General features: G+C 43.6%; 2 protein-coding genes across 6 annotated transcripts; both read right to left on the reverse strand.

The window, feature by feature from the left end:
* Positions 1-954: 954 nt before the first annotated feature.
* On the reverse strand, positions 955-19,205 carry LOC120022559 (histone acetyltransferase KAT2B). Of its 4 annotated transcripts, none has more exons than XM_038966511.1 (18): positions 18,891-19,205; positions 17,764-17,890; positions 17,457-17,602; positions 17,294-17,380; positions 16,887-17,068; positions 16,323-16,514; positions 16,098-16,201; positions 9,873-9,998; positions 9,536-9,675; positions 8,378-8,586; positions 6,826-6,952; positions 6,522-6,632; positions 3,620-3,763; positions 3,389-3,503; positions 3,206-3,236; positions 2,967-3,030; positions 2,784-2,859; positions 955-2,520 (listed from the first exon to the last, which is right to left on the reverse strand). In XM_038966511.1, exons 1-18 carry the CDS (start codon positions 19,089-19,091, stop codon positions 2,327-2,329), a joined length of 2,376 nt encoding a protein of 791 aa, XP_038822439.1. In that variant the 5' UTR covers positions 19,092-19,205; the 3' UTR covers positions 955-2,326. The 4 variants fall into 4 exon arrangements, 2 of the variants coding, with proteins under 2 accessions (XP_038822439.1, XP_038822438.1); XM_038966510.1 differs by having other exon boundaries at positions 2,784-2,868; XR_005472614.1 differs by lacking the exons at positions 955-2,520; positions 3,389-3,503 and having other exon boundaries at positions 2,808-2,868.
* A 1,383-nt stretch (positions 19,206-20,588) lies between these two features.
* LOC120022103 (ras-related protein Rab-5A) lies at positions 20,589-26,870 on the reverse strand. 2 transcript variants are annotated; one of them, XM_038965924.1, is made up of 6 exons: positions 26,740-26,870; positions 24,617-24,846; positions 24,358-24,509; positions 24,031-24,153; positions 23,831-23,924; positions 20,589-23,635 (listed from the first exon to the last, which is right to left on the reverse strand). In XM_038965924.1, exons 2-6 carry the CDS (start codon positions 24,780-24,782, stop codon positions 23,520-23,522), a joined length of 651 nt encoding a protein of 216 aa, XP_038821852.1. In that variant the 5' UTR covers positions 24,783-24,846; positions 26,740-26,870; the 3' UTR covers positions 20,589-23,519. The 2 variants fall into 2 exon arrangements, with proteins under 2 accessions (XP_038821852.1, XP_038821853.1); XM_038965925.1 differs by having other exon boundaries at positions 26,644-26,752.
* Between the last annotated feature and the right edge of the window lie 605 nt (positions 26,871-27,475).

A 27,475-nucleotide genomic window follows, 5' to 3' on the forward strand; every position in this document is an offset into this window, starting at 1 on the left:
ACAAACGGAATGTGAACAGATCCGTTGTAAGGATGTGGATTTCTACTTTCCAGAGTTCCTGTCGTATCATAGAATGGTGGGAGGAGCTAAATGACGGGCTTGTAATGGCTTGAATGGAATAGCTGTAATGGAGTCAAACGGGGTTTCCATGTGTTTGATACGTTTCCATACACGCCATTACAATGAGCCCGTCCTCCTATAGCTCCTCCCACCATCCTCTGACCATTTTTGTGGGTTTTCAAGTGACAAAAGTCTTTAAAAACTCAATGAAATTTGAAATTTGTACTACCTTTTGAAAGGCAAGCGTATAGAAAGGTCATCAGGCCAGTAGGGGGGATGGCACCGCATTTGTATCACTGTTGCGTGATAGAGAGGTAAAGGTCATTTGCAATTGAGCCGACATACGCAGGATGAATGCAAGGAACATTGCCTTTACATTTCAATCTTCATACGTCATACGGATTGAATAGAACCCTTATTGTCATGAATGCATACATTTTACGTATGGGTGGCCCCTGGAATCAAACCAACAAACCTGACACTAGAAGTGCCATGCTGTTCAATCATTTAGAATGTCAGTAGATTTGAAGTGTGATTCGTTAAAGTATGTTGGCTAAGGTTGGATAACAAAAGCTGCACTGGGATTTGAACTGGCAACCATGTTTTTAACACCCTCCATTCACCTCCAACCAACACCCTTTGCAAAAAAATGGACTCCACCCACTGACCTGTCACTAAGCTCTTCCCAGCTCCAGAGGTGGTCAGGAAGATCTGATCACAATCAGTTATTTTACTCATCTACACCGGTCTAAACGTGTGGGCTCAATTAGAATATAGAAACGACAGGAGCATGTTAGTGCCATGTACAAACAGGGCTTTTGCTCTACATAGATTTGCAAAGATCTGAACTTCTCAGTCAGTGTAATTTGCAGCAGCAAAAACAACTCCAATCCATTATTTTCACTTCTATTTTAATTAGTCTATAAAATCGGTTATAACTACGGCATTAAAAGCAATAGTACAAAGGCCATGTAATAACTCCTCCAGACATATCACAAAATCCAGATTTATCCTATAGTTTAAAAAGTACAAACATCTTTATACAAAACAGAAAAACAAGATAGTACTGCACAATCTCTTTTCTTTTATCTTCAAAGTACAAAGGTAGCAATCTCCATTTGCTAGACAGAAATAATTTGGCAAAATAAATTAAGACCTTTTGTTAAGCATTATTCCTTTAAATTATAGCACATAAATAAGGATTAACTATACATGGTTAAATTAGCCATAGCGTGCATTTCCCTAAAAACACAAAACAGCTCGATGGAAAACAAAAATGTTCTTATTCACCATGAGGTGCTGAATAGTTGCTTGAAAAATAAATAAGTGCATTTCCATGGTCACCTTTTGCCTTATGAGACTTTTTACATGGACAAGCAAGACGGGTAACTTATATACAGTACATTGAAAATATACATTAAATAATTCAAGAGGTTTAACCTCTTGAATTACTTAATGTATACATACGGATTTGAAATATAATTGTCCTTTTTTTGGCAGGATGAACTCTAATAACATACATAGAAACTTTGACCTCATACATTCTGAGACACAGACCTCGCATGATGTCATGTGAACACTCACACGCGCGTTAGGTAACACACACATACACATTAGAACTAATTACTGATTACTATGGCTCCTGAGGAGAGGTTTCCCCTAGGTACAGATCAAGGATCAGCTTCCCATCCCACAATCATAACTGTTAACATTAGTAGGGAAAATGCAAAACTGACCCAAGATCAGTGTCTAGGGGCAACTTCACCCTACACCATTACGACCCAGTAACACCAATCTGGAGACCGACAGACTGAATGGCTGAGTAACTGACTGGCTGACTATCCCTCCCCGTTTCTCCCAGACAGTCCAGCTGTTCACAGATGTGACGTCTACATGTAGTAGGACTCTGAACAGATGTAGGGTTAGGTTAGCTGTACAGGTGGAGTTTCTACATGACATCTGTTTTCCTGAGTCAACAAAGACAAGGTGGAGCAAGGGAGAAGCAGAGACTGATAACACAGAGTAAAGGACAGAGGAGGCAGTATGACAAGGATGGAGAAGAGAGTGATAGAACAGCAGACATTGAGTATTCCAATGAACCTAACACCCTCCTCCCTACTCCATATAGCCGGTCCTACTGTTTTTCTAGTTGACAAGAGTAGAAAAATAAAGACTAAGACAATAAAAACCTTTTGAAAATCATTAGAACTAAACCACACTCTCCCTTTAAGCCCCTCCCATCTCCCTTGAAGCCCCTCCCATCCCGTCACTTCTCAATGAGGCCCGCCTCCTTGATCTTGGTGTAGAAGACCTTCTCTAGCAGGTTGGCACACTTGTAGTACTGGCTCTCTGGAGGGTTGTACTCTCGACAGTTGGTGAAGATGCGCTGCATGTCGGCCATGAAGAGCTTCCGCGTGGTGTAGTACCTGCTCTTCAGACGCTCTGACATCGTCTTCAGGTCTGGAGATAATCACACAATACAACATTAACATGAATCTTGATTAGCCTCTAGTCTAAATGATCAAATTAAACCAAACTCTGATGTGATTAACCAAAAACACCATATGACTACACTAACCATTACGTGTTGGTCTCTGACTAAGGTAACTATGCTCAATTCAATTACCCAGATTTGTTTTCTTACAAGTTATGTACTGCTATATTGCTTCCCCTGAAGAGTTGACCCAGACACAGATGTGTTCCATGCGTAGTGCCATACATACCCATGGGGAAGCGGATGACTTGGTAGTAACCAGGAGCCTCAGTCTTCTTCACTGGTTCCATGAATGGCCAGGCATTCTGGTGACTCTAACACATAACACATAGTGAGAAACCTGTGTGTGTATGCGTGCGCACGTTGGTGCGTGCATGTACGCGAGTTGTGTGCATGTGTGCGTGCCCCTCACCTTAACGTGTTGTAAGATGGTCTTCAGGGTGCTGTACAGCTGATCTGGATCCTTCAGCTCCTTCCTGGGATCACAACAGGAAGTTATCACCTAATTTCCTGTCAGAGTTACCATAATGATAACAGTGGTAGCTCACTAGTAAAGCCTTCAGACGAAACCCTCAAAGTATATTTTTTTCTGTTTACTAAAATGCTATGCACAATAGATGAGAATAAGCTATATGGAGCTGAAAGACCCACCCTTTGCCCACCGGTTTCCATCCAGTTTCTCCTGGTGACAAAGAGGAGCTGAGTTAAATTAGAGACACTGTCCACACACTTCCTTCCTACCCCACTTCACTGCTACCTCTCTTTAGATTTGCCTTTGAACCTTTGCTGAAGGTAGACTAATTAGGCATATAATGACAGGGGGAGAAACTCAACGTATTCCAGGAATGCTCTCAATGGGAATCTGCCGAACTCCTTCCTTAAAACAGGAAAGTCCTGGGTAGACCTTTCTGATCTGAGCCTGCTTCCTCTCTATCAGTTTCTTTATGATCTGAGAGAAAGAGAGAGGGAGGGAGACAGAAAGCGAGAGAGAGACAATTGAGGTAACGCAATTTATTATACAGATAGACACGTTTGTAGGCACACGCGCACACACACCACACACACCTCCTTCTGTTTCTTGATGATGACAGAGAACTCGGTGTAAGGGATGCTGGGGTTGAGCTCACAGCCCATCAGCGTCGCTCCCTCATAATCTTTGATGTAGCCCAGATACTTGGCCTTGGGAACCTTGATGTCTTTAGAGAAGCCCTGAGACACAGACAGACAGAGAGAGAGAGACAAACAGAGACAGACAGAGACAGAGACAGAGACAGAGACAGAGACAGACAGACAGACAGACAGACAGACAGACAGACAGACAGACAGACAGACAGACAGACAGACAGACAGACAGACAGAGAGAGACAAACAGAGACAGACAGAGACAGAGACAGAGACAGAGACAGACAGACAGACAGACAGACAGACAGACAGACAGACAGACAGACAGACAGACAGACAGAGACGACAGACAGAGACGACAGACAGAGAGAGAGCGACAGACAGAGAGAGAGCGACAGACAGAGAGAGCGACAGACAGAGAGAGCGACAGACAGAGAGAGCGACAGACAGGGAGAGACACAGACAGGGAGAGACACAGACAGACAGACAGACAGACAGACAGACAGACAGACAGACAGACAGACAGACAGACAGACAGACAGACAGACAGACAGACAGACAGACAGATAGATAGATAGAGACGACAGACAGAGAGACAGACAGACAGAGAGACAGACAGAGAGAGAGACAGACAACAGACGAGACAGACAGAGAGACAGACAGACAGAGAGACAGACAGAGACGGCAGACAGAGAGAGAGACAGACAGAGAGAGACAGACAGAGACAGAGACAGACAACAGACACAGACAGACAGAGAGAGAGACAGAGCTGTAAGAGGGGTCCATTTCACAAAGACACCCAGTTTATTGATGTTTCCCTACAATGGATTCTGGGTACTAACTCCTAAACTTGGGATAGTTATAATTATCAGGTATCCTATTGAAATATTGAGTGCTTAGGTTTAGAGGGTCTACACCAGAAGTTAATGGTTACCTGTAGAAGGAAGGTACAGTGGGGCAAAAAAGTATTTAGTCAGCCACCAATTGTGCATGTTCTCCCACTTAAAAAGATGAGAGAGGCCTGTAATTTTCATCATAGGTACACTTCAACTATGACAGACAAAATGAGAAGAAAAAAAATCCAGAAAATCACATTGTAGGATTTTTAATGAATTTATTTGCAAATTATGGTGGAAAATAAGTATTTGGTCAATAACAAAAGTTTATCTCAATACTTTGTTAAATACCCTTTGTTGGCAATGACAGAAGTCAAATGTTTTCTGTAAGTCTTCACAAGGTTTTCACACACTGTTGCTGGTATTTTGGCCCATTCCTCCATGCAGATCTCCTCTAGAGCAGTGATGTTTTGGAGCTGTTGCTGGGCAACACGGACTTTCAACTCCCTCCAAAGATTTTCTATGGGGTTGAGATCTGGAGACTGGCTAGGCCACTCCAGGACCTTGAAATGCTTCTTACGAAGCCACTCCTTCGTTGCCCGGGCAGTGTTTGGGATCATTGTCATGCTGAAAGACCCAGCCACGTTTCATCTTCAATGCCCTTGCTGATGGAAGGAGGTTTTCACTCAAAATCTCACGATACATGGCCCCATTCATTCTTTCCTTTACACGGATCAGTCGTCCTGGTCCCTTTGCAGAAAAACAGCCCCAAAGCATGATGTTTCCACCCCCATGCTTCACAGTAGGTATGGTGTTCTTTGGATGCAACTCAGCATTCTTTGTCCTCCAAACACGACGAGTTGGACATGTACTGGCTTAAGCAGGGGGACACGTCTGGCACTGCAGGATTTGAATCTGAATCCCTGGCGGCGTAGTGTGTTACTGATGGTAGGCTTTGTTACTTTGGTTCCAGCTCTCTGCAGGTCATTCACTAGGTCCCCCCGTGTGGTTCTGGGATTTTTGCTCACCGTTCTTGTGATCATTTTGACCCCACGGGGTGAGATCTTGCGTGGAGCCCCAGATCGAGGGAGATTATCAGTGGTCTTGTATGTCTTCCATTTCCTAATACTTGCTCCCACAGTTGATTTCTTCAAACCAAGCTGCTTACCTATTGCAGATTCAGTCTTCCCAGCCTGGTGCAGGTCTACAATTTTGTTTCTGGTGTCCTTTGACAGCTCTTTGGTCTTGGCCATAGTGGAGTTTGGAGTGTGACTGTTTGAGGTTGTGGACAGGTGTCTTTTATACTGATAACAAGTTCAAACAGGTGCCATTAATACAGGTAACGAGTGGAGGACAGAGGAGCCTCTTAAAGAAGAAGTTACAGGTCTGTGAGAGCCAGAAATCTTGCTTGTTTGTAGGTGACCAAATACTTATTTTCCACCATAATTTGCAAATAAATTCATTAAAAATCCTACAATGTGATTTTCTGGATTTTTTTTCTTCTCATTTTGTCTGTCATAGTTGAAGTGTACCTATGATGAAAATTACAGGCCTCTCTCATCTTTTTAAGTGGGAGAACTTGCACAATTGGTGGCTGACTAAATACTTTTTTGCCCCACTGTATATAGTGTGTGCAATTAAGCTTGGAATGTGCTGAGTGTAGGGAAAGTGATCACATGTAGCAGGCATTGATAAGAGGAGTGAGCACTTTGGGGTAGAGGTCAGGTCAGATGACGTGAGGAAGAACAGATATCACTAAGGTTCTGTCTAGCAACAGAGATGCATTGGCTGTTCAGATGTGTAGGAGGAAAGGGTTAAATATCAGTGCTTGTGTTAAATGTCGTTGTCTAATGCAGCTGTATTGACCCTCTGGGAAGAATAAACTTGGTTTAAGCTTTCATAGTGTCCGTCAAGTTTATACTCTGAGAATTAGAACCTAACATCTAACATAACAAGATAACCAATAATGCCATTTGCTGATCTTTTTAAGCAGCCAATCATGTACTGACCTGCTTTTTGAAGTAGCCAATGGCGTACTCGTCTGCGTAGGTGAGGAAGTTGAGGATGTCGTGCTTGATGTGATACTCTTTCAGGTGGTTCATCAGGTGAGTGCCATACCCCTGGAAACGATAGGTAGGGGTCAAAGGTAAAAACAGAAATTTGACCAGAAGAGGAACTGTAGCATGGTCCCAGAACTGTTTGTTTGTGTCTAGCCAAGTCCTATGGTCACTGTCATGTCGAACATTACCATAGGAGATGGAAAGATGGTACAAACAGATCTGGGACCGGGCTAAAAGAGCTGCAGTCTCGTACCTTGACCTGCTCGTTGGAGGTGACGGCACAGAACACGATCTCTGTGAAACCCTGTGAGGGAAACATCCGAAAACAGATTCCTCCAATCACACGGCCATCTTTGATCAGCGACAGCGTCTTGTGCTTCCTGTTTGGAGAGGAAATAAATAGTTCCCTTTTTCTGATTCACTTCAATGATAATGTCATCGCAACAACTCATACTACGGCCAGGTTCAAGGTTCAATGGTTGCCATAACATTGAGGGGTCAAACATACTTGTAATGTAACATATCTATCTCTGTATCAAATGTTATGAACCAAGTAATTACATTTTGGTTACAACTGTAGAGCAACTTCATATAAAGCAGTGGTCACTAACCGGTCTCTAAGCCATTCCTAGTTGATCACTACACATTTCTTAATAAACAACAACTATAAAGCCTTGCATTCCTATTTTTTCTTTATTCGTTTTGCGCTGTTGTCGGAAGGTGCACTTTATTCATCAGCCCTAGCGCTCAGAAGGGAAAGTGTTCCCATTTTTAACCATTTCATGTGTCCGAAGGTAGAACTCTGCCTGCCCGGCAGACACAGAGAGCAAATCAAGTGCACTTATAGGCCTACCGCTAGCCAATCAGATAGTTTAGACTATCTGCGTAGACTGAGCCATAGACTGTAAAAAGAAGCCTCGAACGCACAGCAAAGTTGATACTGAGATTTCTAAACTTTTAAAACCTGACTTGAGAGAGTCTCAACGAATACAGCAAAGAGTAAGTTCATGTTTAAGTTGTTATTCACCACTGTCAACACTTTGTTGAATACTTTGATAAGCCATCAAATGTGCGTTCTCCCTACTTCCACTCACGCTACAACCAGCACTGCATCTGTATGAATGACTATAGCAAAGTGTTCCCATAAGCTGTGTGGTTGTTATTAGCTGCTTGTGTCTTTTTTAATATCGAGGAATATTTCCCTTTCTCTGGTCATAGGAGTAACAACATGAATTGGTGCATGAGGCAGAAATAATGCAGTGTGACTTTCGCCATCAGCTGGAAGACTGAGGGAGGGAGAGTGATTCAGGTGAGAGGCAGCCTCACCTCTGCTCCCTCCCTCACCTCAGACTGACCATCAGATCCAGGCCATCAGGCCAGTAAAAAAAAAAAAAGCTAATGATTATGCTCACTCAGCTGTGCCTCAAGTAATACAACACATGATCTATTACCAGTGTGATCATATACCTACATGTTTTAAATATCATTTCAAAATGGTCTGAGAACAACCACATTGGCAAGGAAATTCAAGCATAGCCAATATGCAGTGATAATGTATTGGGCCTATATCCTTCTGCACAAACCTCATTGCTACAAAACTGTTTTGATTGGTTAATGTTGCATTGGCATAAGTCATGTAAAAACATTCTGAGCAGTAAAGCTCGGCTTGCATTTTGACTCAGAAAGAGATCTCCTCTCAGAAAAGGTTGATGACCACTGATAAATATTTTTCTTTCTGTGCTACAAAGTTGGGACAATTTTTCTCTTTGGGGTCAAGCAGGGTCCATCTGTACCGTAACACTCACGGGTCGAAGACGAGGCGTGTGATGTACTCTTTGGGCATGCGAGGCAGCTGGTGGGAGAAGACGTTCTGGAGGCCCACCAGCCACATCAGGATCCTTTTGTTGGGCTTCTGGTTGAGGGAGTTCCCGATGACGTGGAATTCTATCACCCCCCTCCTCTCCTCCAGGCGTGCCGCCTCATCACGGGCTGAGTGGGCCGACAGCAGGCTGGTCTGGGGGTAGGGGATGACGTCAGCCTTACTCATCATCATCAAGTCCTATTACAGTACTCATTTTGATTTAGCAGTGTCCCATCAGCAGCAGCAGTAGCTTTAACATCATCATCAACCTCTATAATACTGTCTCTAAAACATTGACTTACAGGGGGGGCAATCATAATCAGATATCCATGCACTAACTGATTTTTAACTGAGATGGAAGAGAGTGTAACAGGCTGACCACACCGCTCGCGTCGTGTGCAAAATACATTTAGAAATCTATGTTATTCAATTATTGCACCCACACTGCTCGCGAGCGTCTGCATTGCCAAGGGTTAAAATAGAAGTCCTTTCAATTTCTGACGCAGATCGCGCTGCAAGTCCTGCCTCTCCCATCTCCTCATTGGTTTATAGAAGCAGGTACCCACGTGCCATCTCCTCATTGGTTATGCCCACGTGGGTGACTGAAAGGCGAACGATGTCAGTGGCGATAATGCACCTAATTTATGAAAGTTGCCATTCGCAATATAAAGTCAAGAGAAGAAAAAGCCTGGAAGGAAGAGAGATGACTAGAAACGATTCGGTTGACCGTTTCATGTGTGGATTAATTGGCGGAGTAGAGGACCTTGTGCATTTCAGGTAAAATAACAACTCAATGTTTATATCCCAGGACGAATTATCTAGCAACAGCAAGCTAGCTAAATAGGACAAATTAACTAGCAAGTGCAAGCTAACTAGCTAAATTGCCATACATGTTTAATGCTTTTCGACCTGTCCCCAAATTAATATAATTGGTTCAGAGTTTGTTTTGATATTTTAACTTGCGTGTCATGATCGCGTTTGGTGTGGGGGGACAAAATAAATGTATGCACGATGGCGCACGTGCGCAGCCGGTTTGGGTTCCGTGTTAAGCTCTGGAATTATTGATGACTTTATGTTGGACTGACTGAGCGTTTGATGTTACCTCTGGTCCCAGCATGGAGGTCGGGTCAGTAATGGTTGCCATGACTTCGTTGATGAGTTCCATGGGGATGTCGCCGACGATCCTGAGCTTCTTAGTCTCGTCATGGGGGATGGGCTCCGATGGCTTCCTCTTCTGCCCACCTACACAGGTAGATCATATGTCAAGTTGTCCCTATTTTACCAGGTAAGTTGACTGAGAACACATTCTCATTTACAGCAACAACCTGGGGAATCGTCTCAGGGGAGAGGAGGAGGGATGAATGAGCCTAATGGTTAAGATTATAATTTTTGGTGGGAAAGCTGATCCTAGATCTGTGTCTAGAGCCTGTTGTGTTTACCTAGGCTGGGTTCCAGAGCAGAGGCTGTCTTTCTGGCAGGACTGACACTGCCACAGCTGGATGGGTCCACTGATACTGGGCTGGTGCTGTAGTACAGAGGCCTGGCCACCGGTGGCGCACTGATCACTGTCATTATACACAGGTGAGATCATCAGATCAATTTAACAGTGGAGAGAAGCACTCATATCAATCACATCACATCTTTCAAAGCGTGAGCATCACAAGTTATGGGCTAAACAAGGAAGTGAGTTACAAAAATAATATGATCGCTGTGCAGGGTTGTCAGGTCTAGCTAGAATTTCCAGCCCAAAAACCACCCAAAAGGCCTGAAAACTAGCCCTTTTTTTTTTTTTTTTTTTTTTACAAGAATAGAGAAGTTGCCATATTTATACAATAAACCCTTTTTCCATAACATTATCAAGGCAATCAAGAAGGAATATCGTAGTAATTTGTAACAATGTTAGAAGCAAAATTAGATTTTCCTCAAAATAATAATTATTGCGAACTATGACATGACGTACTGAAGGAATTTGAATATTCTGGAAGATAAAATGTAATTCGCTCTTATTAAATTTGCCTTATCCTTTTTCTTCAATGATGTTGATTTAACTTGTTTGACTGCTATGATTAAGCAATAAGACACAAGGGGTCTGGTATACGGCCAATATACAGTACCACGGCTAAGGGCTGTTCTTAAGCATGACGTAACACGGAGTGCCTGGATACGGTCATTTGCCGTGGTATATTGGCCATATACAACAAACCCCCGGGGTGCATTTTTGCCATCATAAACTGGTTACCAACGTAATTAGTACAGTAAAAAAAAAATGTTTTGTCTTACCCATGGTATATGGTCTGATATACCACGGCTTTCAACCAATCACCATTCAGGGCTTGAACCAGGTTTATAATTGTAAATATATCCCCTTTGCGCATAACTATGCAGGAGAGTTTGAGTGTTGTTGTGCTGTTATTATGTGCTAGATGTTAAAACTACAAACAGTTAAATGGCCCATTTTCAAGATTGACTTGTCATTTCAATAGGCATAGGCTAGTGACTAAAATCTGGGTTTATAATTGTAATTCAATTTTGCCATGGTTAGCTGAGATAGATGCAGGTAGCCTAAAGCCCCTGATAGACCTACATCTCATTTCAGGATAATCTACAGTAGCCTAGACAAGATGTAGGCAATATGTAAACTGACAGGTAGCCTATAGCCCCTGATAGACCTACATCTCATTTCAGGATAATCTACAGTAGCCTAGACAAGATGTAGGCAAGATGTAAACTGACAGGTAGCCTATAGCCCCTGATAGACCTACATCTCATTTCAGGATAATCTACAGTAGCCTAGACAAGATGTAGGCAAGATGTAAACTGACAGGTAGCCTATAGCCCCTGATAGACCTACATCTCATTTCAGGATAATCTACAGTAGCCTAGACAAGATGTAGGCAAGATGTAAACTGACAGGTAGCCTATAGCCCCTGATAGACCTACATCTCATTTCAGGATAATCTACAGTAGCCTAGACAAGATGTAGGCAAGATGTAAACTGACAGGTAGCCTATAGCCCCTGATAGACCTACATCTCATTTCAGGATAATCTACAGTAGCCTAGACAAGATGTAGGCAAGATGTAAACTGACAGGTAGCCTATAGCCCCTGATAGACCTACATCTCATTTCAGGATAATCTACAGTAGCCTAGACAAGATGTAGGCAAGATGTAAACTGAACGATTTAGCAGCTTGCTTAGTTCAAATTAACAGACTAATTTATTCAACATGAATAGCTTGGTGATTTTGAGGTAAGAAATGCTTGTGTTTTCCAATAACCTGCTGGAATAGACTACTGAGGATGAGATCGTAATTTCAATCACTGAATTGATCACCCCTCTGGCCCTCTCCAGCAGAAACAGCCTGCCTCACTGTCAGCAGCAGGTCACAGTGAAAGATATATTTTTTAAGAGAAATGACATGGCGGCCGCAGTGCTACTTAGAAATAGCCCAAAAACACGCAAACAATACATTTTCACCCACGACATCATTTTTAAAGTAGCCCAATTTGTCGGTAAAACCACAAATATGGCAACACTGTTGCTGTGATAGAAATGTATGGATTCTCGCCATTTTTAAAAGTCCAATCCAATACAGCTGTAGCAGGCTTGCACCCTTTCCCGACCCAATTTCAACCACACCCCTTTCAAGTCCCACTTTGAGGCTAAATGTTCCCACGCCAGGAGCCTGGGGACGATGTTAAGGGGTATTAGGCCAATTTACATGGTCTGTAACCTGATTTGATGTGTGCGTAGATGTGAGAGTATGAGGGCCGTGTTGTATGTACATGTGCCCAGAAAACAGCAAACTTCCCAGGGTCCAGGGCCAATTCCTTCTTGACATCTTGGTCCAAGGAGATTAGTATTTGTTCAGTTGGTGACCCCCAAAAAAACAAACACATTTTGGCAAAACTAAAAACAGGCATGCCAAACTAAAGACTCAAAACCAAACGAAAGGCCTCATGGCCACCAAACAAACCAGCAGCCTCACAGCTCTGCCAGCTGGGACAGACTGACAATCACCCTAAATGCCTGCACCTGATGTGCTTATGAAGGCTTCCTAGCAGAGCCCCGGCCTTGACCCGGTTGGTGCTGCCACCTGGTGATGAGGTGTGGAAATGTATCCTGGTAGTGCAGGGGTCTTCAACCTTTTGTTGCACAGGGACCCCCTCCCATGCAAACAGACGACCCAGGGACACCCATCATACGTTAGCAAAACAATTAATTCACATGTCTTGTCTTATCATCAGGTGAATGATAATGGCAAGGATAAGTAATGAACATTTTAAAATGAATAGATTTGGTATAGTTTTCTATTTTTTTGACCTCCCCACATTATAATTGGAAGAGGAAGTGTAAAATCTAGCATAACCTATTAGCTAGACATCCAAACACATTTTCGCCAAAGAGAAGCAGTTTAGATGGCTGAACAAAGGTTAGCCATGTGTTGGCAAACATGTATGTCCAAGTCAAGAAAACTTACCAGCAGACAGCGGAACTTGTCGCAATGGAAGCCTAGTGACCAGTAGCCTACTGACCGGTAGCCTACTGACCGGTAGCCTATTGACAGGTAGCCTACTGACCGGTAGCCTATTGACTGGTAGCTTATTCATGGGTGCTTTGTACTATTCCCTTCACAGAACAGCGCAAACTGGCTCTAACCAGAATAGGAAGAGGAGTGGGAGGCCCCGGTGCACAAATGAGCAAGAGAACAAGTACATTAGAGTGTCTAGTTTGAGAAACAGATGCCTCACAAGTCCTCAACTGGCAGCTTCATTGAATAGTACCCGCAAAACACCAGTCTCAACGTCAACAGTGAAGAGGTGACTCCAGGATGCTGGCCTTCTAGGCAGTGTTTCTCCATCCAGTGTCTGTGTTCTTTTGCCCATCTTACTCTTTTCTTTTTATTGGCCAGTCTGAGATATGGCTTTTATTTGCAACTCTGCCTAGAAGGCCAGCATCCCGGAGTCGCCTCTTCACTGTTGACGTTGAGACTGGTATCCATTAAAAATCAGCCGTTTTTCCAGCTACAATAGTCATTTACGACATTAACAATGTCTACACTGTACTTCTGATCAATTTGATGTTATTTTAATGGACAAAAAATGTGATTTCCTTTCAAAAACAAGGACATTTCTAAGTAACCTCAAACTTTTCAACGGTAGTGTATGTAATTCAAAATGTGTTTATTCTGTTGTTGCTAGCGATATTCATAAAAAACATTTAAAAATATATATACAGTCCCAGTCAAAAGTTTATACACATGTACTCATTCAAGGGTTTTTCTTTATTTGTAATATTTTCTCATTGTAGAATAATAGAGAAGTCATCTAAACTATGAAATAAGACATATGGAATCATGTAGTAACCAAAAAAGTGTTAAACAAATCAACATTTATTTTGGATTCTTCAAAGAAGCCACCCTTTGCCTTGATGACAGCTTTGCACACTCTTGGCATTCTCTCAACCAGCTCCATGAGGTAGTCACATTGAATGCATTTCAATTAACAGGTGTGCCTTGTTAAAAGTTCATTTGTGGAATTTCTTTCCTTCTTAAAGCGTTTGAGCCAATCAGTTGTGTTGTGACAAGGTAGGGGTGGCATACAGAAGATAGCCCTATTTGGAAAAATACTAAGTCCATATTATGGCAAGAACATCTCAAATAAGCAAAGAAAAACAACAGTCCATCATTACTTTATGACATGAAGTCCAGTCAATGCAGAACATTTCAAGAACTGTGAAAGTTTCTTCAAGTGCAGTCGCAAAAACCATCAAGCGCTATGATGAAACTGGCTCTCATGAGGACCGCCACAGGAGAGGAAGACCCAGAGTTACCTCTGCTGCAGAGGATAAATTCATTAGGGATTAACTGCATCTCAGATTGCAACCCAAATAAATGCTTCACAGAGTTCAAGTAACAGACACATCTGTGACGACCCTCCCACTCTGTCTGCCGAATTCTTTCTCTTGTTTTCCTTAATAGGAAGTCGGTGGGCGGAGCCGGGAGGGTCGTCAAGAGAAATGGGACACAACTGGGCTCGGGTGTGTCCCAGAATAAATGCACCTCTTCCCCATTCATTGGGGAGACTGTCTCCATGCAGACACTGATAGATTTTGGATTGTGGCATTTTTTTGTGGCTGTTTTTGTTTGTTTGCGTTGGCACCTTTCAACACCTCTCATTATCACATTAATGCACGCAACCACTCACTTACACTATTGATTACTGACTACACACACCATTGGTAATTGTATTTAGTTTACTTTAGTTAATAAATATATTTTGTTATTCCTTATCTCCACGTCGTCTCCCTTTTTGTTAAGGGCTTCGAGCCGGTTCGTGACACATCTCAACATTAACTGTTCAGAGGAGACTGCATGAATCAGGCCTTCATGGTCGAATTACTGCAAAGAAACCACTACTAAATGACACCAATAAGAAGAAGAGACTTGCTTGGGCCAAGAAAAATTAGCAATGGACATTAGACTGGTGAAAATCTGTCCTTTGGTCTGATGAGTCAAAATGTGAGATTTTTGGTTCCAACCGCCGTGTCTTTGTGAGACGCAGAGTAGGTGAACAGATTATCTCCGCATGTGTGGTTCCCACCGTGAAGCATGGAGGTGGTGTGTGGGTGCTGCAGCGATACGCCATCCCATCTTTTTTGCGCTTAGTGGGACTATCATTTGTTTTTCCACAGGACAATGACCCAACACACCTCCAGGCTGTGTAAGGGCTATTTGAGCAAGAAGGATAGTGATGGAGTGCTGCATCAGATGACCTGGCCTCCACAATCACCCGACCTTGACCCAATTGAGATGGTTTGTGATAATTTAGAGTGAAGAACAATTAGCCAACAAGTGCTCAGCATTTGTGGGAACTCCTTCAAGACTGTTGGAAAAGCATTTGAGGTGAAGCTGGTTGAGAGAATGCCAAGAGTGTGCAAAGCTGTCATCAAGGCAAAGGGTGGCTACTTTGAAGAATATAAAATATATTTTTATTTGTTGTCACGTCCTGACCATAGAAAGCCTGTATTTTCTATGGTAGAGAATGTCAGGGCGTGACTAGGGGTGTTTAGTCTAGTTTATTATTTCTATGTAGGGTTCTAGGTTTAATTTTCTATGTTGGTGTTTGTGTATGATTCCCAATTAGAGGCAGCTGGTAATCGTTGTCTCTAATTGGGGATCATACTTAAGTTGCATTTTTTCCACCTGTGGGTTATGGGATATTGTTTATGTTTAGTTGCCTGTTCGCACTGCATTGTCATCACGGTTCGTTTATTCTTTATTTGTATTTGCTTAAGTTTCACTTTCATTAAAATATGTGGAACTCAACATACGCTGCGCCTTGGTCCGACCTTCATTATAACGAACATCGTGACATTTGTTTAACACTTTTTTGGTTACTTTATGATTCCTTATGTGTTATGTCATAGTTTTAATCCATTCACTATTATTCTACAATGTAGAAAATAGTAAAAATAAAGAAAAACCCTTGAATGACTAAGTGTGTCCAAACTTTAAACTAGTACTGTATATTTTCATGGACCCCCTGCAGAGCCCCCCGGGTTGTAAATACCCCTGTGCTAGTGTGTTGCCTAATTGTGTGCTAACACTAAACTACCCCCCATATCATATCACTGGCTACAGTTCAAGGGTCAGGTGTGTTTACCTGTATGGATGGGGATCTGTCCTCCTGTGGATCCAACCAGGAAGTCTTCGCTCCAGATGGGAGAGCTGTGACTGTACACTTCCTCCTCCAACATGGACAGGAATCTACAGCACACAGACGTCTTCATCATCACACCTACTGTTGACAGAGACTAGGAATCCTCCTCTACCTCGTGTGTGTGTGTGTGTGCACGATGCGCATGTATTCCCTCAGTGTGTCTCTTACTTGGGGAAGTGTGTAAGGATGAGAGTGCGTTTCTCCGGGGGTAACGTATCCTTCTCCTGCCTGGCCTGCTCTAGCAGCTGTTTCCTCATCACAGTGAAGACTGAGCCCAGCAGGGTTCGACCGAAGATCTGGGTCGTCTCGTACCGCGGTAGACTGTCACAGAACTGAGGGACGTTGCAATAGCACAGCCATCTGGGGGGAAAACACACCACAAAAATATGGGCTTGATTATGGGTTATAACGGTGATACAATTTGAATGAAATGTGTGCATCATCTATTGGTATGAAGAGGATTTCATCGGCTCCAGGAGGACAGTGTATCTGTTGGTACCAAGGTTCAAGTTACAGGTGTACTGGGCACTAAACACACCAGAGCTACAGTAATCGATGTTTGAGTGTTTGCGAAATGAAGGTGGGCACTGTGCACCCCCATAAGCATTAAGAACATGAAGCCAGCCCACAGTGTGGTCAGTGCAGTGTGTATAAACATGTCACGACTGTGAACACATCACCAAAGTACGCCTGCCAGCAGTTGCAATTGAATCATCAAAAGGCGCCTGCTACCTGGTGTAGTTTACTTTGTACCCGGCAGCATCATCAGCAGGCGCCCGCTGTCGTCTCTGTGAGGGCGTCTCCAGCTGCCAGTAGTTGATCTGGTTGAGGAACATCTTGGCCAGCTCCACAATGGTCTGTCGCTCCTTGGAGGGAAGATGGCTGAACTTGTACTGGACAAAGTTATTCACCCCCTGTTGAAGACACACAGAGATCATGTAAACCACATATAATGTCTTCATCTTGTGGAAGTCTAAATGTGTCACTTTTCCTCAGAGAGTGTGTGTGTGTGTGTGTGTGTGTGTGTGTGTGTGTGTGTGTGTGTGTGTGTGTGTGTGTGTGTGTGTGTGTGTGTGTGTGTGTGTGTGTGTGTGTGTGTGTGTGTGTGTGTGTGTGTGTGTGTGTGTGTGTGTACTTGCCTGTTCGATGCTGGGTTTCTCAAAGGGAGGACTTTCCTGTGCCTCCACCACAGGTTTGCCCATCTGTAGGATGCATTTCCTCAACAGCTGAAGGAGAAAGAAGAAATTGTGAAACCGATGCACTGAAAGTAATGTGTTGTTGACATGTTGAGCTGTGCCCTACCTTGAAGAGGGAGAAGTAGACTTGTTTGGTGTCAGCGTCCTCCTCTTTGTGAACACATGTGTACAGGTACTCCACGTCCAGGACTATACCCAGAAGCCTGTTCATCTCCTCCTCTGAGACGTTCTCCAGGTGGGTTACATGGTCACCTGAGAGGGAGAGAAAGTGAAAGAGAGAGAGACAGAGAGGGAGAGAGAGAGAGGACAGACTTTATTTCTTTTTTCTGACTAATGTACCTCTGAAAACCTACTTTATTACTTGGCTTTTCTAGAACATTACATCTGCCTGTACCATCTACCCCTAGTCTTACCCAGTGTGTGGGAACAACTGCGGCAGGGCTCCAGCAGGTTGACAGTGTTGGGCTGCTGGTCCGTACGGGGCGGTGTGGGAGGGGGGTTCTGGCTCTTCCAGCCGTTACACTTACAGCCCCCCTCAGCCTACAGCACAGGGTCACAAGGGTGATAAAGCCACATAAGCGCACACGCATGCTGTTTCATGTTTATAAACCTGTTTAACTTCTCTGATATCATCATAAGTTGACAAGTGATGGACAGCTTGGTAAACAAGTGGCATACTAGCGCTAACCTTGCTGCTGATATCTACTTTATTGAGGAAAATGTACTTACTATGACTGAGATATGTGGTTGTCTCACCTAGCTATCTTAAAAGGAAAATCTACTCAAAACTATATTTTAGTCGTTTTTGAGTTTTCCCTTTAAGATGAATGCACTACCTGTAAGTCGGTCTGGATAAGAGCCTCTGCTAAAGCTAAATTACTAAAATGGATATGTAAAACGCATAGCTAAGTCCGCGCCTGGTGGGACAGCCCTCTTACTACAAGTGCTACATATCTGTTATTATTTTCAGCTGGAGCTGCGCACAGGAACATGCGCCGATGAACATCAACAAACTCCGCCCCCCAACAGCTGTCACCCTGTCAAAACAAAGACGTCGCTCCTTGCAGATGTTATATAAATGCAATAAATACTTAATAGTTTACAACGCCGCGCCACGCTGACAGACAGCAAAAACACTGTCACTTTTCCAGAGGGGTGAATTACACTCCGCACACTCCCCTAGCTTGGAGTCATTAAGGCTATGCACCACCACGCAAAACCTGAATTTGTCAAAGCGCAAGAGAATGTTTAAATCTACTCTCCCGCCTAGAAAGAAACATTGTAATAGTAAATATGGGAGCGCCATACTGAACATGTTGCCGTTTTTGGTCCTGATATTATTTTCCAAAAGGACAATTTTGCATAAATAGAGAATGAGGGATATGAAAATATATATATATAGTGCGGCAATGGCTTCCTTTACTGCGCTTGCATTATAGCAGCACTGCAAACCAACACGCATTTGAAACACAATCCACTTGCAAAACATTGAAACATTTATAATAATTGCTAAATCATTTAATAATGGACGACAAACTACCTTGCAAGAGGAATACACTCCGAGCTTCTCCAGTTTCTTAGGGCGCGGGGAGGAGCGGAGCTGCGCCTTCTTCGCCGCGATTCGTGCCGATCCTACCGTGGCGCCCGAACCCTCCGTTCCCCCGGCTCCCGGAGCCGCAGGAGCCGATCCCGCCGCACCGATGGCCGGGGAGCCCTGCTGAACACCTGCGCTCTCGGACATCCTCGATACCGAGACCGAACGCGATCCCCGACCCTGGAGCTAAAACGTTAAAGTGTCCGGTTCTCTATTACACTACCGGAGAATCAGACATGGCGCTCATCCCTACTTTTTTATTTGTCATTGTAGGTCCGTTTTTTCTCCACTAGGGGTAACAAAAATGGGTATTCCAGTAGGCTATGAATCAGGGGAGAGGTCACAAAAAAAATGTAACAATTTGTAGCAAGAATTTCAAGGTCAAATGTAACCGAGCAGTGACAAGTGTAGTGTCAGAAACCGTCATAGGCATAAAAGTAGGCCTAGGCCTGCAGTGGTCTACCGAAATGGGAAGGGCAGACAAAAGCTGCTCCTGGTGTCTGGCTTACAAATACCACAATAACATAACAGGCCTTGTAGTTACAGAGTAGCTAAATGTTAACAGGTTTCCTATTATAGGCCCATTATTACATTTTACAACATAGTTTTGTTATTCCGACCTGATAATATTCAGTCATCATAACTCCTTGTCTGTAAGCTGTCGGGGCTGCTTTCTGAGAGCCCGGGTGAGGACAAATCTGATATTTATTTATTTAACCTTTATTTAACTAGGCAAGTCAGTTAAGAACAAATTCTTATTTACAATGATGGCCTACCCTGGCCAAACCCTAACGACGCTGGGCCAATTGTGTGCCGCCCTATGGGACTTCCAATCACGGCCGGTTGTAATACAGCCTGGTAACACCTAGCACTGAGATGCAGTGCCTTAGACCGCTGCGCCACTCAGGAGCGCAAAGACCACCAGGACCTAAGTTGCTGTGACCTCATTAGGCAGGGCTGAGGGATCAAATGGTGATTTCAAGACAACTGGGAACTCGGGGGGGGGGGGACAAGGTCAAATCATGACGTTGGAGCTCTAGAAAGATGCCCTGGTGTCTTACATGGAATTCCTAGTTGGATGACTGTTCAGAAGATATTTCTCAGTCAGAGCTCATTTTCTCCCCCAGAGTTCCCAGTTGTCTTGAGCACACTGAAGTCTGAGATTTCCCAGTTCCCTGTTGTTTTAAACACAGCAAATGGTCAGAGAAACATTACATGACTTCACTGGAAACCTCAGGCAGAGGTGTAGGGGTTCTTTACCCTACACAGAGAAGTAGGGGTTCTTTACCCTACACAGAGAAGTAGGGGTTCTTTACCCTACACAGAGTGGTAGGATTTCTTTACCCTACACAGAGAGGTAGGGGTTCTTTACCCTACACAGAGAGGTAGGGGTTATTTACCCTACACAGAGAGGTAGGGGTTCTTTACCCTACACAGAGAGGTAGGGGTTCTTTACCCTACACAGAGGTAGGGGTTCTTTACCCTACACAGAGAGGTAGGGGTTCTTTACCCTACACAGAGAGGTAGGGGTTCTTTACCCTACACAGAGAGGTAGGGGTTCTTTACCCTACACAGAGTACAGGAAGAGTAACTGGAACACCTGAAAACAATCTTAAAACAAAAGATTTTACTCCACACACAATACAACCTTCATCCCATATAAATTCTACATTTTATTTCTTTATTTATTTGGTCATTATTTAACAGTACTGTAAAATGCTTGCATTTGTTATTTTTTTACCATCTGCAATTAACTGTCCACAGCAACAACAAACAATGTACATCCCTATGAGTTAATCCATTTATTCATCATCATGATCCACCAGCTAGTACCAACAGTAAAACGGAACAGTCTTTCTTTTTTATTCTACTACTACTGTTGTTACATTGTTCCTACAACGTTGTTACATTCTTACTGAGACTTATAAGACAGGCGGACGGTTAGTTTTGTCAATCCGATCTGTTCCCGCGACCGGGATTCTACACCCAGACAGTGTATGGTGTGTGAGTTCAGTTCTAGTGGGACAAGGAGTATTGGACAGGGATTCTTAGCTTTAGATAGCTAACAAAATGATTAATGAAATGCGAGAGAGAATATTAAAAAATAGAAAACCAAAACAATCCAGTTTTTCTTGAAAAAAACATAAGACAGACCACTAAAGAAATGCAAGTACATTTTGTTAACACTACACACATTTATAAAGACCACCATCGATTAGAATAGATTTGTGTGTGAAAAAACAAAACTCCAAACCCATACAAAGTGTTTTTTGCTAACTGTACAGTATTTTGTTATTTAATGATTATCTAGACAACTCACTAGCAAGCATTAGTCCTGTCAATTACCCTATTTACAGCATATTATTTATAAATATATTTATATCACACTGGCTGTAATTATGACAAGATATATTCATGAGCGTCATTAGTGCAAGGCATGAGGAAGACAGACCTGGAGAGAGGGGTGGGGGGGGGGGGGGGGGGGGGGTTTAACTGTGTGTGTAACAGGTCCAGAGTTTAAAAATAACACAAAAAAGTGTATGTTTTAGCTTGTGGTTAGGTGTGTGTGTTATATTACGGTAATTAGATCTAGCAGAGTTGCGAGAGAAATAAACCTGTGTGTATACACGGTGTGTGTGTGTCATGTGTGTTTGTTGTCTTTGAGGATATTTGTATCACCAGACAGCCCAGTCCCCCTGTGTACACACTGACAAACAGTGTCTAAAGCACTTCCTATAGAACAAGGGATGAAGTGACCGATCTCAGTGTCCATGACAAAGAGATTGACGTCCCAAATGGCACCCTATTCCCTATGTAGTGCACTTTTGACCAGGGCTCTGGTGTCAGCAGATTCCTAATGACACCTACAGAGGTCACCTCACCATGCTCCCCTGTCTCTCCAGGTGGAAAACAGCTGCCTTCCAACCAGCACCTTGTTTATACCTGGACAGGCAATAGGCCTCAACCATGACCTAATCTCATCCATTACATGTTGAGACATAACGGACATCTGACATCATAGCCCATATAGATCAGGATCATCCCCTCCCTTGGACAGACACCATCAGGACAGGATGGGGAGGGGTCTGGAGGCTTGGAATTGGGGGGTGGGGTTACTAGTGAACAAGCCTCAGAGGCCCCGATGCCATACTGTGGTGGTAACTAAAGAAGTCACAGAGCAATTACTGTGAACCATTGCACGATGCCACTAGAACAGCTACGCCCAATCCCAAACCCACCCCTAGCCCCTTCAATAATTGTGTAGATCTGAAAGGACTGAATAGGTCTATTAGGAGCATTACGGTGATAATGCTCCTAATACACCCTCTGATAGGCTAGGTGGAATGTTCCCCCCATTGTTTACAACCTCAAATCCTCTCAGACCTACATGAAGTACATAAGGGTTTAGGGCAGGGGTGTTAAACATATGGCCTGTGGCCAGGAGGGGGTCCAATCCAGCCTGCAGGTGGTTTGAGTGAAAATAAAAACAAAATATATATATTTTTGAAACTATATAGAAATGATAATGGACCTACATGCATACAGTTTCTTGACTGTCCAGCTGGATAATAACCACTAGACAATGAGAGAGCATCAAAATTTCCAAAAACGATGGCGGCAAGGAAATAAAACCAATTTTCAGTGCGTCCGTTTTGGACCTTGTTGAAGACTAAATGCGGCCACCGGGGAAAAATGAGTTAGACACCCCTGGTTCAGGAGTTAGTTATTAAGGTTTGATTTGGGACTGAACACTAGAAGCAGGCAAGGCCCTGGGATGGGGCCAAAAGAGAAGGGAACAACTCTACACTAGTGCTACTAAAAGGTTTAGTTGAGAAAGCATATGAATATGTTACACAAGAGAAAGAGGAGGCCAGACAAACAGAGGGACCAACAGAGAAAGAAACAAGACAGTTTTTTCTTTAGCTTCCTTATGATTTAGCCCTAACAAACCTTTGGAGCCTCTCTTTCCCTCTCATCTCTCCCTCTGTTTTTTTCTGTCAGCGTTTTTGGAGACACTCCTCTTTTCACTCTAAGATGTTTTGTGTGCCGCTGAATAAAGTTAAAATATATATATTTTTTCATCATCATGATAGGCCTTGTAGTGAGACATGCATCCATAATTCCGATGAATAACTGTGAAAAACAAAACAAAAATCTAACAAAAACAAAAAAGGACATGAAGAGAGATTGCGTATTAGAAACAGTCCATCTTTCCCAGGAGAGGAGAGACCAAATCACAGGAGCCCCGCCCTTTAGTCCTGCTGCTAGCCAATAGTCTGGAGGAATGGGGTAGGGAAGGCAGCACTAATTTAAGGGGGAAAAAAGAGGAAGGTGGGAGGAGTCTCAATTAGTAACAGCAGAATCAGTGGGGGAGGGGTGGGGCGTAGTTGAGAGAAAAATAGACAAGGGTGTTGCTTTGCATCAGTTACTGCAGAGAGGAGAAGAAGGGTTCAGATATCAACTTTTTTCATTGCTGAGGATCAGAGTTTTTTTGTGGGGGGGGCGTCGCATTAGTTTACTGCAGCGGAAGTCGGGCATCGGTCATATTAGTCACTGCAGTAGGTGGGCATCGCATTAGTTACTGCAGCAGGGGGCCTTGGTTGGCTGGGCGGCTTCAGTTAGGTCGACACCCCTGTTCCGCCCGCTGTTAGCTCCAGCGGCTGCAGGCTCGCTCTTGGGCAATCTTTTCGCTAGAGCACGGAGGAAAAACAAAACAAAAACTTCAAAGTGCCAGCTACTGATGAAGATTACTAGATCAAAACATCCTGCTAGTTCACATTTTCTTGTTACTTGTCTAAGTATGTATTAGAACATTTGCTTGTGCAGGGCCCTATTCAATTATAGATCAGTAAAGTGATGCGGATCAAGGAGTGAGAGGTACCTACCAATAGCCATGAATATCTCGTTCACATTCATAGATGTCTTGGCCGACGTCTCCATGAAGAGCAAGCTGTTGTCGTCTGCATAAGACCGGGCATCCTGGGAAAACAACCATGTCAGAGACAGTCACTGTCTGTCAAACTCAGACACACACAGGTGTGTTCTAAAGTGACACGAGACAGGTAAGGCTGTTTGGAGGGCTCACCTGGAAGTCGACGGCTCTCTTGCTGGCGAGGTCAGCCTTGTTGCCTGACAGAGCGATGACAATGTTGGGGCTGGCTTGTCTCTGCAGCTCCTTCACCCAGTTCTTGGCCCGCGCAAATGACTCCTGGAGACAAGAAACATGGTACGCACAACTTCCAAAGTTATTTGAATAATCCAGCGTGAAGGGATCACAAGTGTGACCACCTATGCAAACATGTGAGATCAATTATCATTGTGACGATGGAAGGAAGGTGGCATTGGTTACATAATCTATCGAGGTCCTGATCATGAGTGGGGCGTGTATTGATGACATCATGACACCACTTGCCTCGTTTGTGATGTCGTAGACCACGATGGCAGCCTGCGCCCCTCTGTAGTACATGGGCGCCAGGCTGTGGTAGCGCTCCTGTCCCGCCGTATCCCAGATCTCAAACTTCACCGTCGTGTCGTCTAGACACACCGTCTGTGTCAGGAAGGCCGCTGGGGAGGAGAGCAGAGAGACATGTCAAATACATAGTTGTATTTGTTTTTTACCTGAACTGTAAAAAACAGGCTTAAGTGCATCATTGAGTGCAGTCGTAAGTCACCTCCTATGGTGCTCTCCTGGAACTCGTGGAACTGGCCCTTGACAAAGCGGAGCACCAGGCTGGACTTGCCCACCGCCGACTCCCCCAGCAGCACTAACTTGAACTGGCAGATCTTGTTCCCAGCGTTAGACCCGTTGGGTCTCGTAGCTCCTCCCCTGTTGGCCATGGCCTGGTCAGATCCCCCGGTCAGTGTCTGTCCTGCACGTCTGACTGCACTTTTAGGGCTTCAGCTAGAGGAGTCGATAGAGGAAAAACAATGATTCACGTGACTCTGATGATATTTTTAACTAGGGCTATGTCAGATGTGTTAGAGATAAGGGTGTTTTGAAGTAGAGATAAAGTCGTTTTGACGCGTAGTTTAACCCTGGCCTAGATCTACATCCTCTATGATTGAGTCAGGGGTGGACATGCTTCTCGAAAGAGAAAAGGAAGAAACCTTGATATCAGAGTCCAGACTTGCCTCACAAAGAGATTAAATTAGTAATGAACTACATAATTGACTGGACATTCTTTCCCCTCCTTCCTCAAGGAAGTAAACAATGGATATATTCTCCTGTCTCCACTGAAGACAAGAGAGAGAAAAACATGTAGAAAAATAAACATGGTTGGGGCAGCAAGTAGCCTAGTGGTTAAGAGCGTTGGGCCAGTAACGGTAAGGTCAGTGAGGTGGAAAGCTCTGCTGTTCTCCCCTTGAGCAAAGCTGTTAACCCCCAACAACAACTGCTCCTTGTGAGCCGATGATGTGGACATTGATTAAAGCAGCACCTCTCTGATTCAGAGGGGTTGGGTTAAATGCGGATAACACATTTCGGTTGAATACATACAGTTGTGCAAGTGACTAGGTATCCCGCCCTTTCCACACAGCCAGTCAAACCTAGCTAGCTGACCAGTCTGAGTGGTATATCAGAGATGGATCTGAGCTGACAGAGCTTTTTTCCCTGTTCAAATGTAACTGACAGAGGTTGTGTGCCTTACATGTAAATCTTTCAAGTTGGCAGTAGTAAAAAGATATAATGATATGGCTGTGAACTCCCCATATGTGTTTCCAGTCAAAACCATTCACGCCCTGTGGGTACACAAAGTAACATTCTCAGTCTAGGTGCTGAAATTTAGCCCCTCAAGTGACAAAACATACACATTATTTGGAAAACACTACTCAGCAAGGTGACATATTTACAATCGCATACAGGCTTAGGGCAAGGCGTTGCAGTGATGATTTAAGAATGCCTTCCAATGTAAATGGGTTTGCCAATGCCTACCTAGCTAATAGTGACAAGCTAAAAGGTAAACATGCGCAATAGGCTGAAAGCAACGGGCTGTACTGGCTGTTGCCTTCAAAGTGGGAACTCAACTAGCACTGTTATTAATCAATGCTAGTATGGATAGTTCAAATTTCCAAACTAGCTAGTTACTAGTATAGCTAACGTGAGCTATTCTTCGCTTTATTTTCGTAGCCAGCTATAGCATTGAGAGGACGACATTCCCAAATAGAAGCAAACACTTACCCAACTAACGTTTGATATCTTGCTAATTTAGCTAGCTAGATTATTCGATTGGTTGTTTAGATAGCTACATCAACATCCGAATTAATAATGCTAGTATGCTAGCTAACGTTACATACTAGCTACCTGATTGTTGCCCGTCTTGCTAAGCAGTTAGCTAGCTAAAGTTAACTGGCTGGCAAACTAGCAAAACATGTCAGTATGCGATGATGGAGCTGGCTGGCTAGCTTTTTCAAGAAGATAACTAGCTAGCAAGCAGAAGGGTATGACGAGCCCATATCCGCCACGATCAACAAAACGATGATAAACAACCAATATATATATTATTATGAACACTGTTTAAGTCGGAACTTTGAACTGACAACCCCGTTGTTACCTAACGTTAGAGCCCTTCCCAATTCGGGGCCGAGGCCTATTTTTTGCGTTTCTCATCAGACATGTAATGTTAGCATAGCAAGTTAGCTAGCCATCTGACAACTAACGAGCTGAAATCCACAACTTGTAACACCATTTCGCTTACTATACCTGAGACCTAGGCGTTGTTTATGAACACAGAATACCCCCCAAAGAGTCTATACACTAATTAAAGGGCGCAGTGCGGAAACGCATTGTTAAACCTACAATTAATTTCAACAACCCAGATCACGTCTCCTCCTTTTTCTTTCTTCTTGCAACTTCCCATTTAGAACCAAAACACAAACATCCCTTCCGCCCCTTCTACACGTCACACAGCACGTCTACTCTTGCAGAGGATGTAACCAAAGATAGTTATAACTAACCCAAGATACTTTATCTGTGTCGTTTACAGTGGGAGCAAATGAAGCAAGAGCTAGCGAGATCCTATTGGCGCGTTGTAGCATGTATGTGAATATTTCCGCTAGGGAACGCCTCCTCTATGAAGTGCGCGTGTGCAGAAACTCAATTCGACCTTGCACTCCTTCTGAACAACATACACTCTAAAAATGAGGGGTTCAACAAGGGTTCTTCTAAGATCCTCAAAGTTCTTCGAAGAACCTTAGGGTTCTTGGCACTGAAAATGGCCCCCAAAAGGTTCTTCCAAGAACCCCATAGGAAGGGGGGTTCATGAGGAACCTCCTTAGTTGGTGGGGGTTCTTAAAGGAACCTAACTGCCCAACTGAAACATTGGGATTTGAATTTGAAAGGACAGCAGGTGCAGGCACTTAACTGAAAAATGTAAAGTTCTCCTCAATGTAAGGTAAGGTTTATCCCTTATATGATCTACATTTATATTGTTTTGTGATGATACCATCTATCTTTTCATATTTGCGAAAATCTGTCTCAAACAGAAAATAGACACAATTCAATGCATATCAATCAACAAAAAGGTAAGAATATG

The sequence above is a fragment of the Salvelinus namaycush genome, chromosome 27, assembly GCF_016432855.1.
Source record: "Salvelinus namaycush isolate Seneca chromosome 27, SaNama_1.0, whole genome shotgun sequence".
In the NCBI taxonomy this organism is placed as follows: Eukaryota; Metazoa; Chordata; class Actinopteri; order Salmoniformes; family Salmonidae; genus Salvelinus; species Salvelinus namaycush.

What these genes read in the sequence shown, in the direction of transcription:
- LOC120022559 (XM_038966510.1), bottom strand. Translation starts at nt 19,091, where the DNA reads ATGTCCGAGAGCGCAGGTGTTCAGCAGGGCTCCCCGGCCATCGGTGCG. An exon ending in TCTACTTCTCCCTCTTCAAG is followed by an intron (nt 17,381 to 17,456) that starts GTAGGGCACAGC and finishes TTTCTCCTTCAG; the next exon opens with CTGTTGAGGAAATGCATCCT. An exon ending in CCTCCATGCTGGGACCAGAG is followed by an intron (nt 8,587 to 9,535) that starts GTAACATCAAAC and finishes CCCTACCCCCAG; the next exon opens with ACCAGCCTGCTGTCGGCCCA.
- LOC120022103 (XM_038965924.1), bottom strand. Translation starts at nt 24,782, where the DNA reads ATGGCCAACAGGGGAGGAGCTACGAGACCCAACGGGTCTAACGCTGGG. An exon ending in TCTACGACATCACAAACGAG is followed by an intron (nt 24,154 to 24,357) that starts GCAAGTGGTGTC and finishes TCTTGTCTCCAG; the next exon opens with GAGTCATTTGCGCGGGCCAA. An exon ending in CGAGATATTCATGGCTATTG is followed by an intron (nt 23,636 to 23,830) that starts GTAGGTACCTCT and finishes TCCGTGCTCTAG; the next exon opens with CGAAAAGATTGCCCAAGAGC.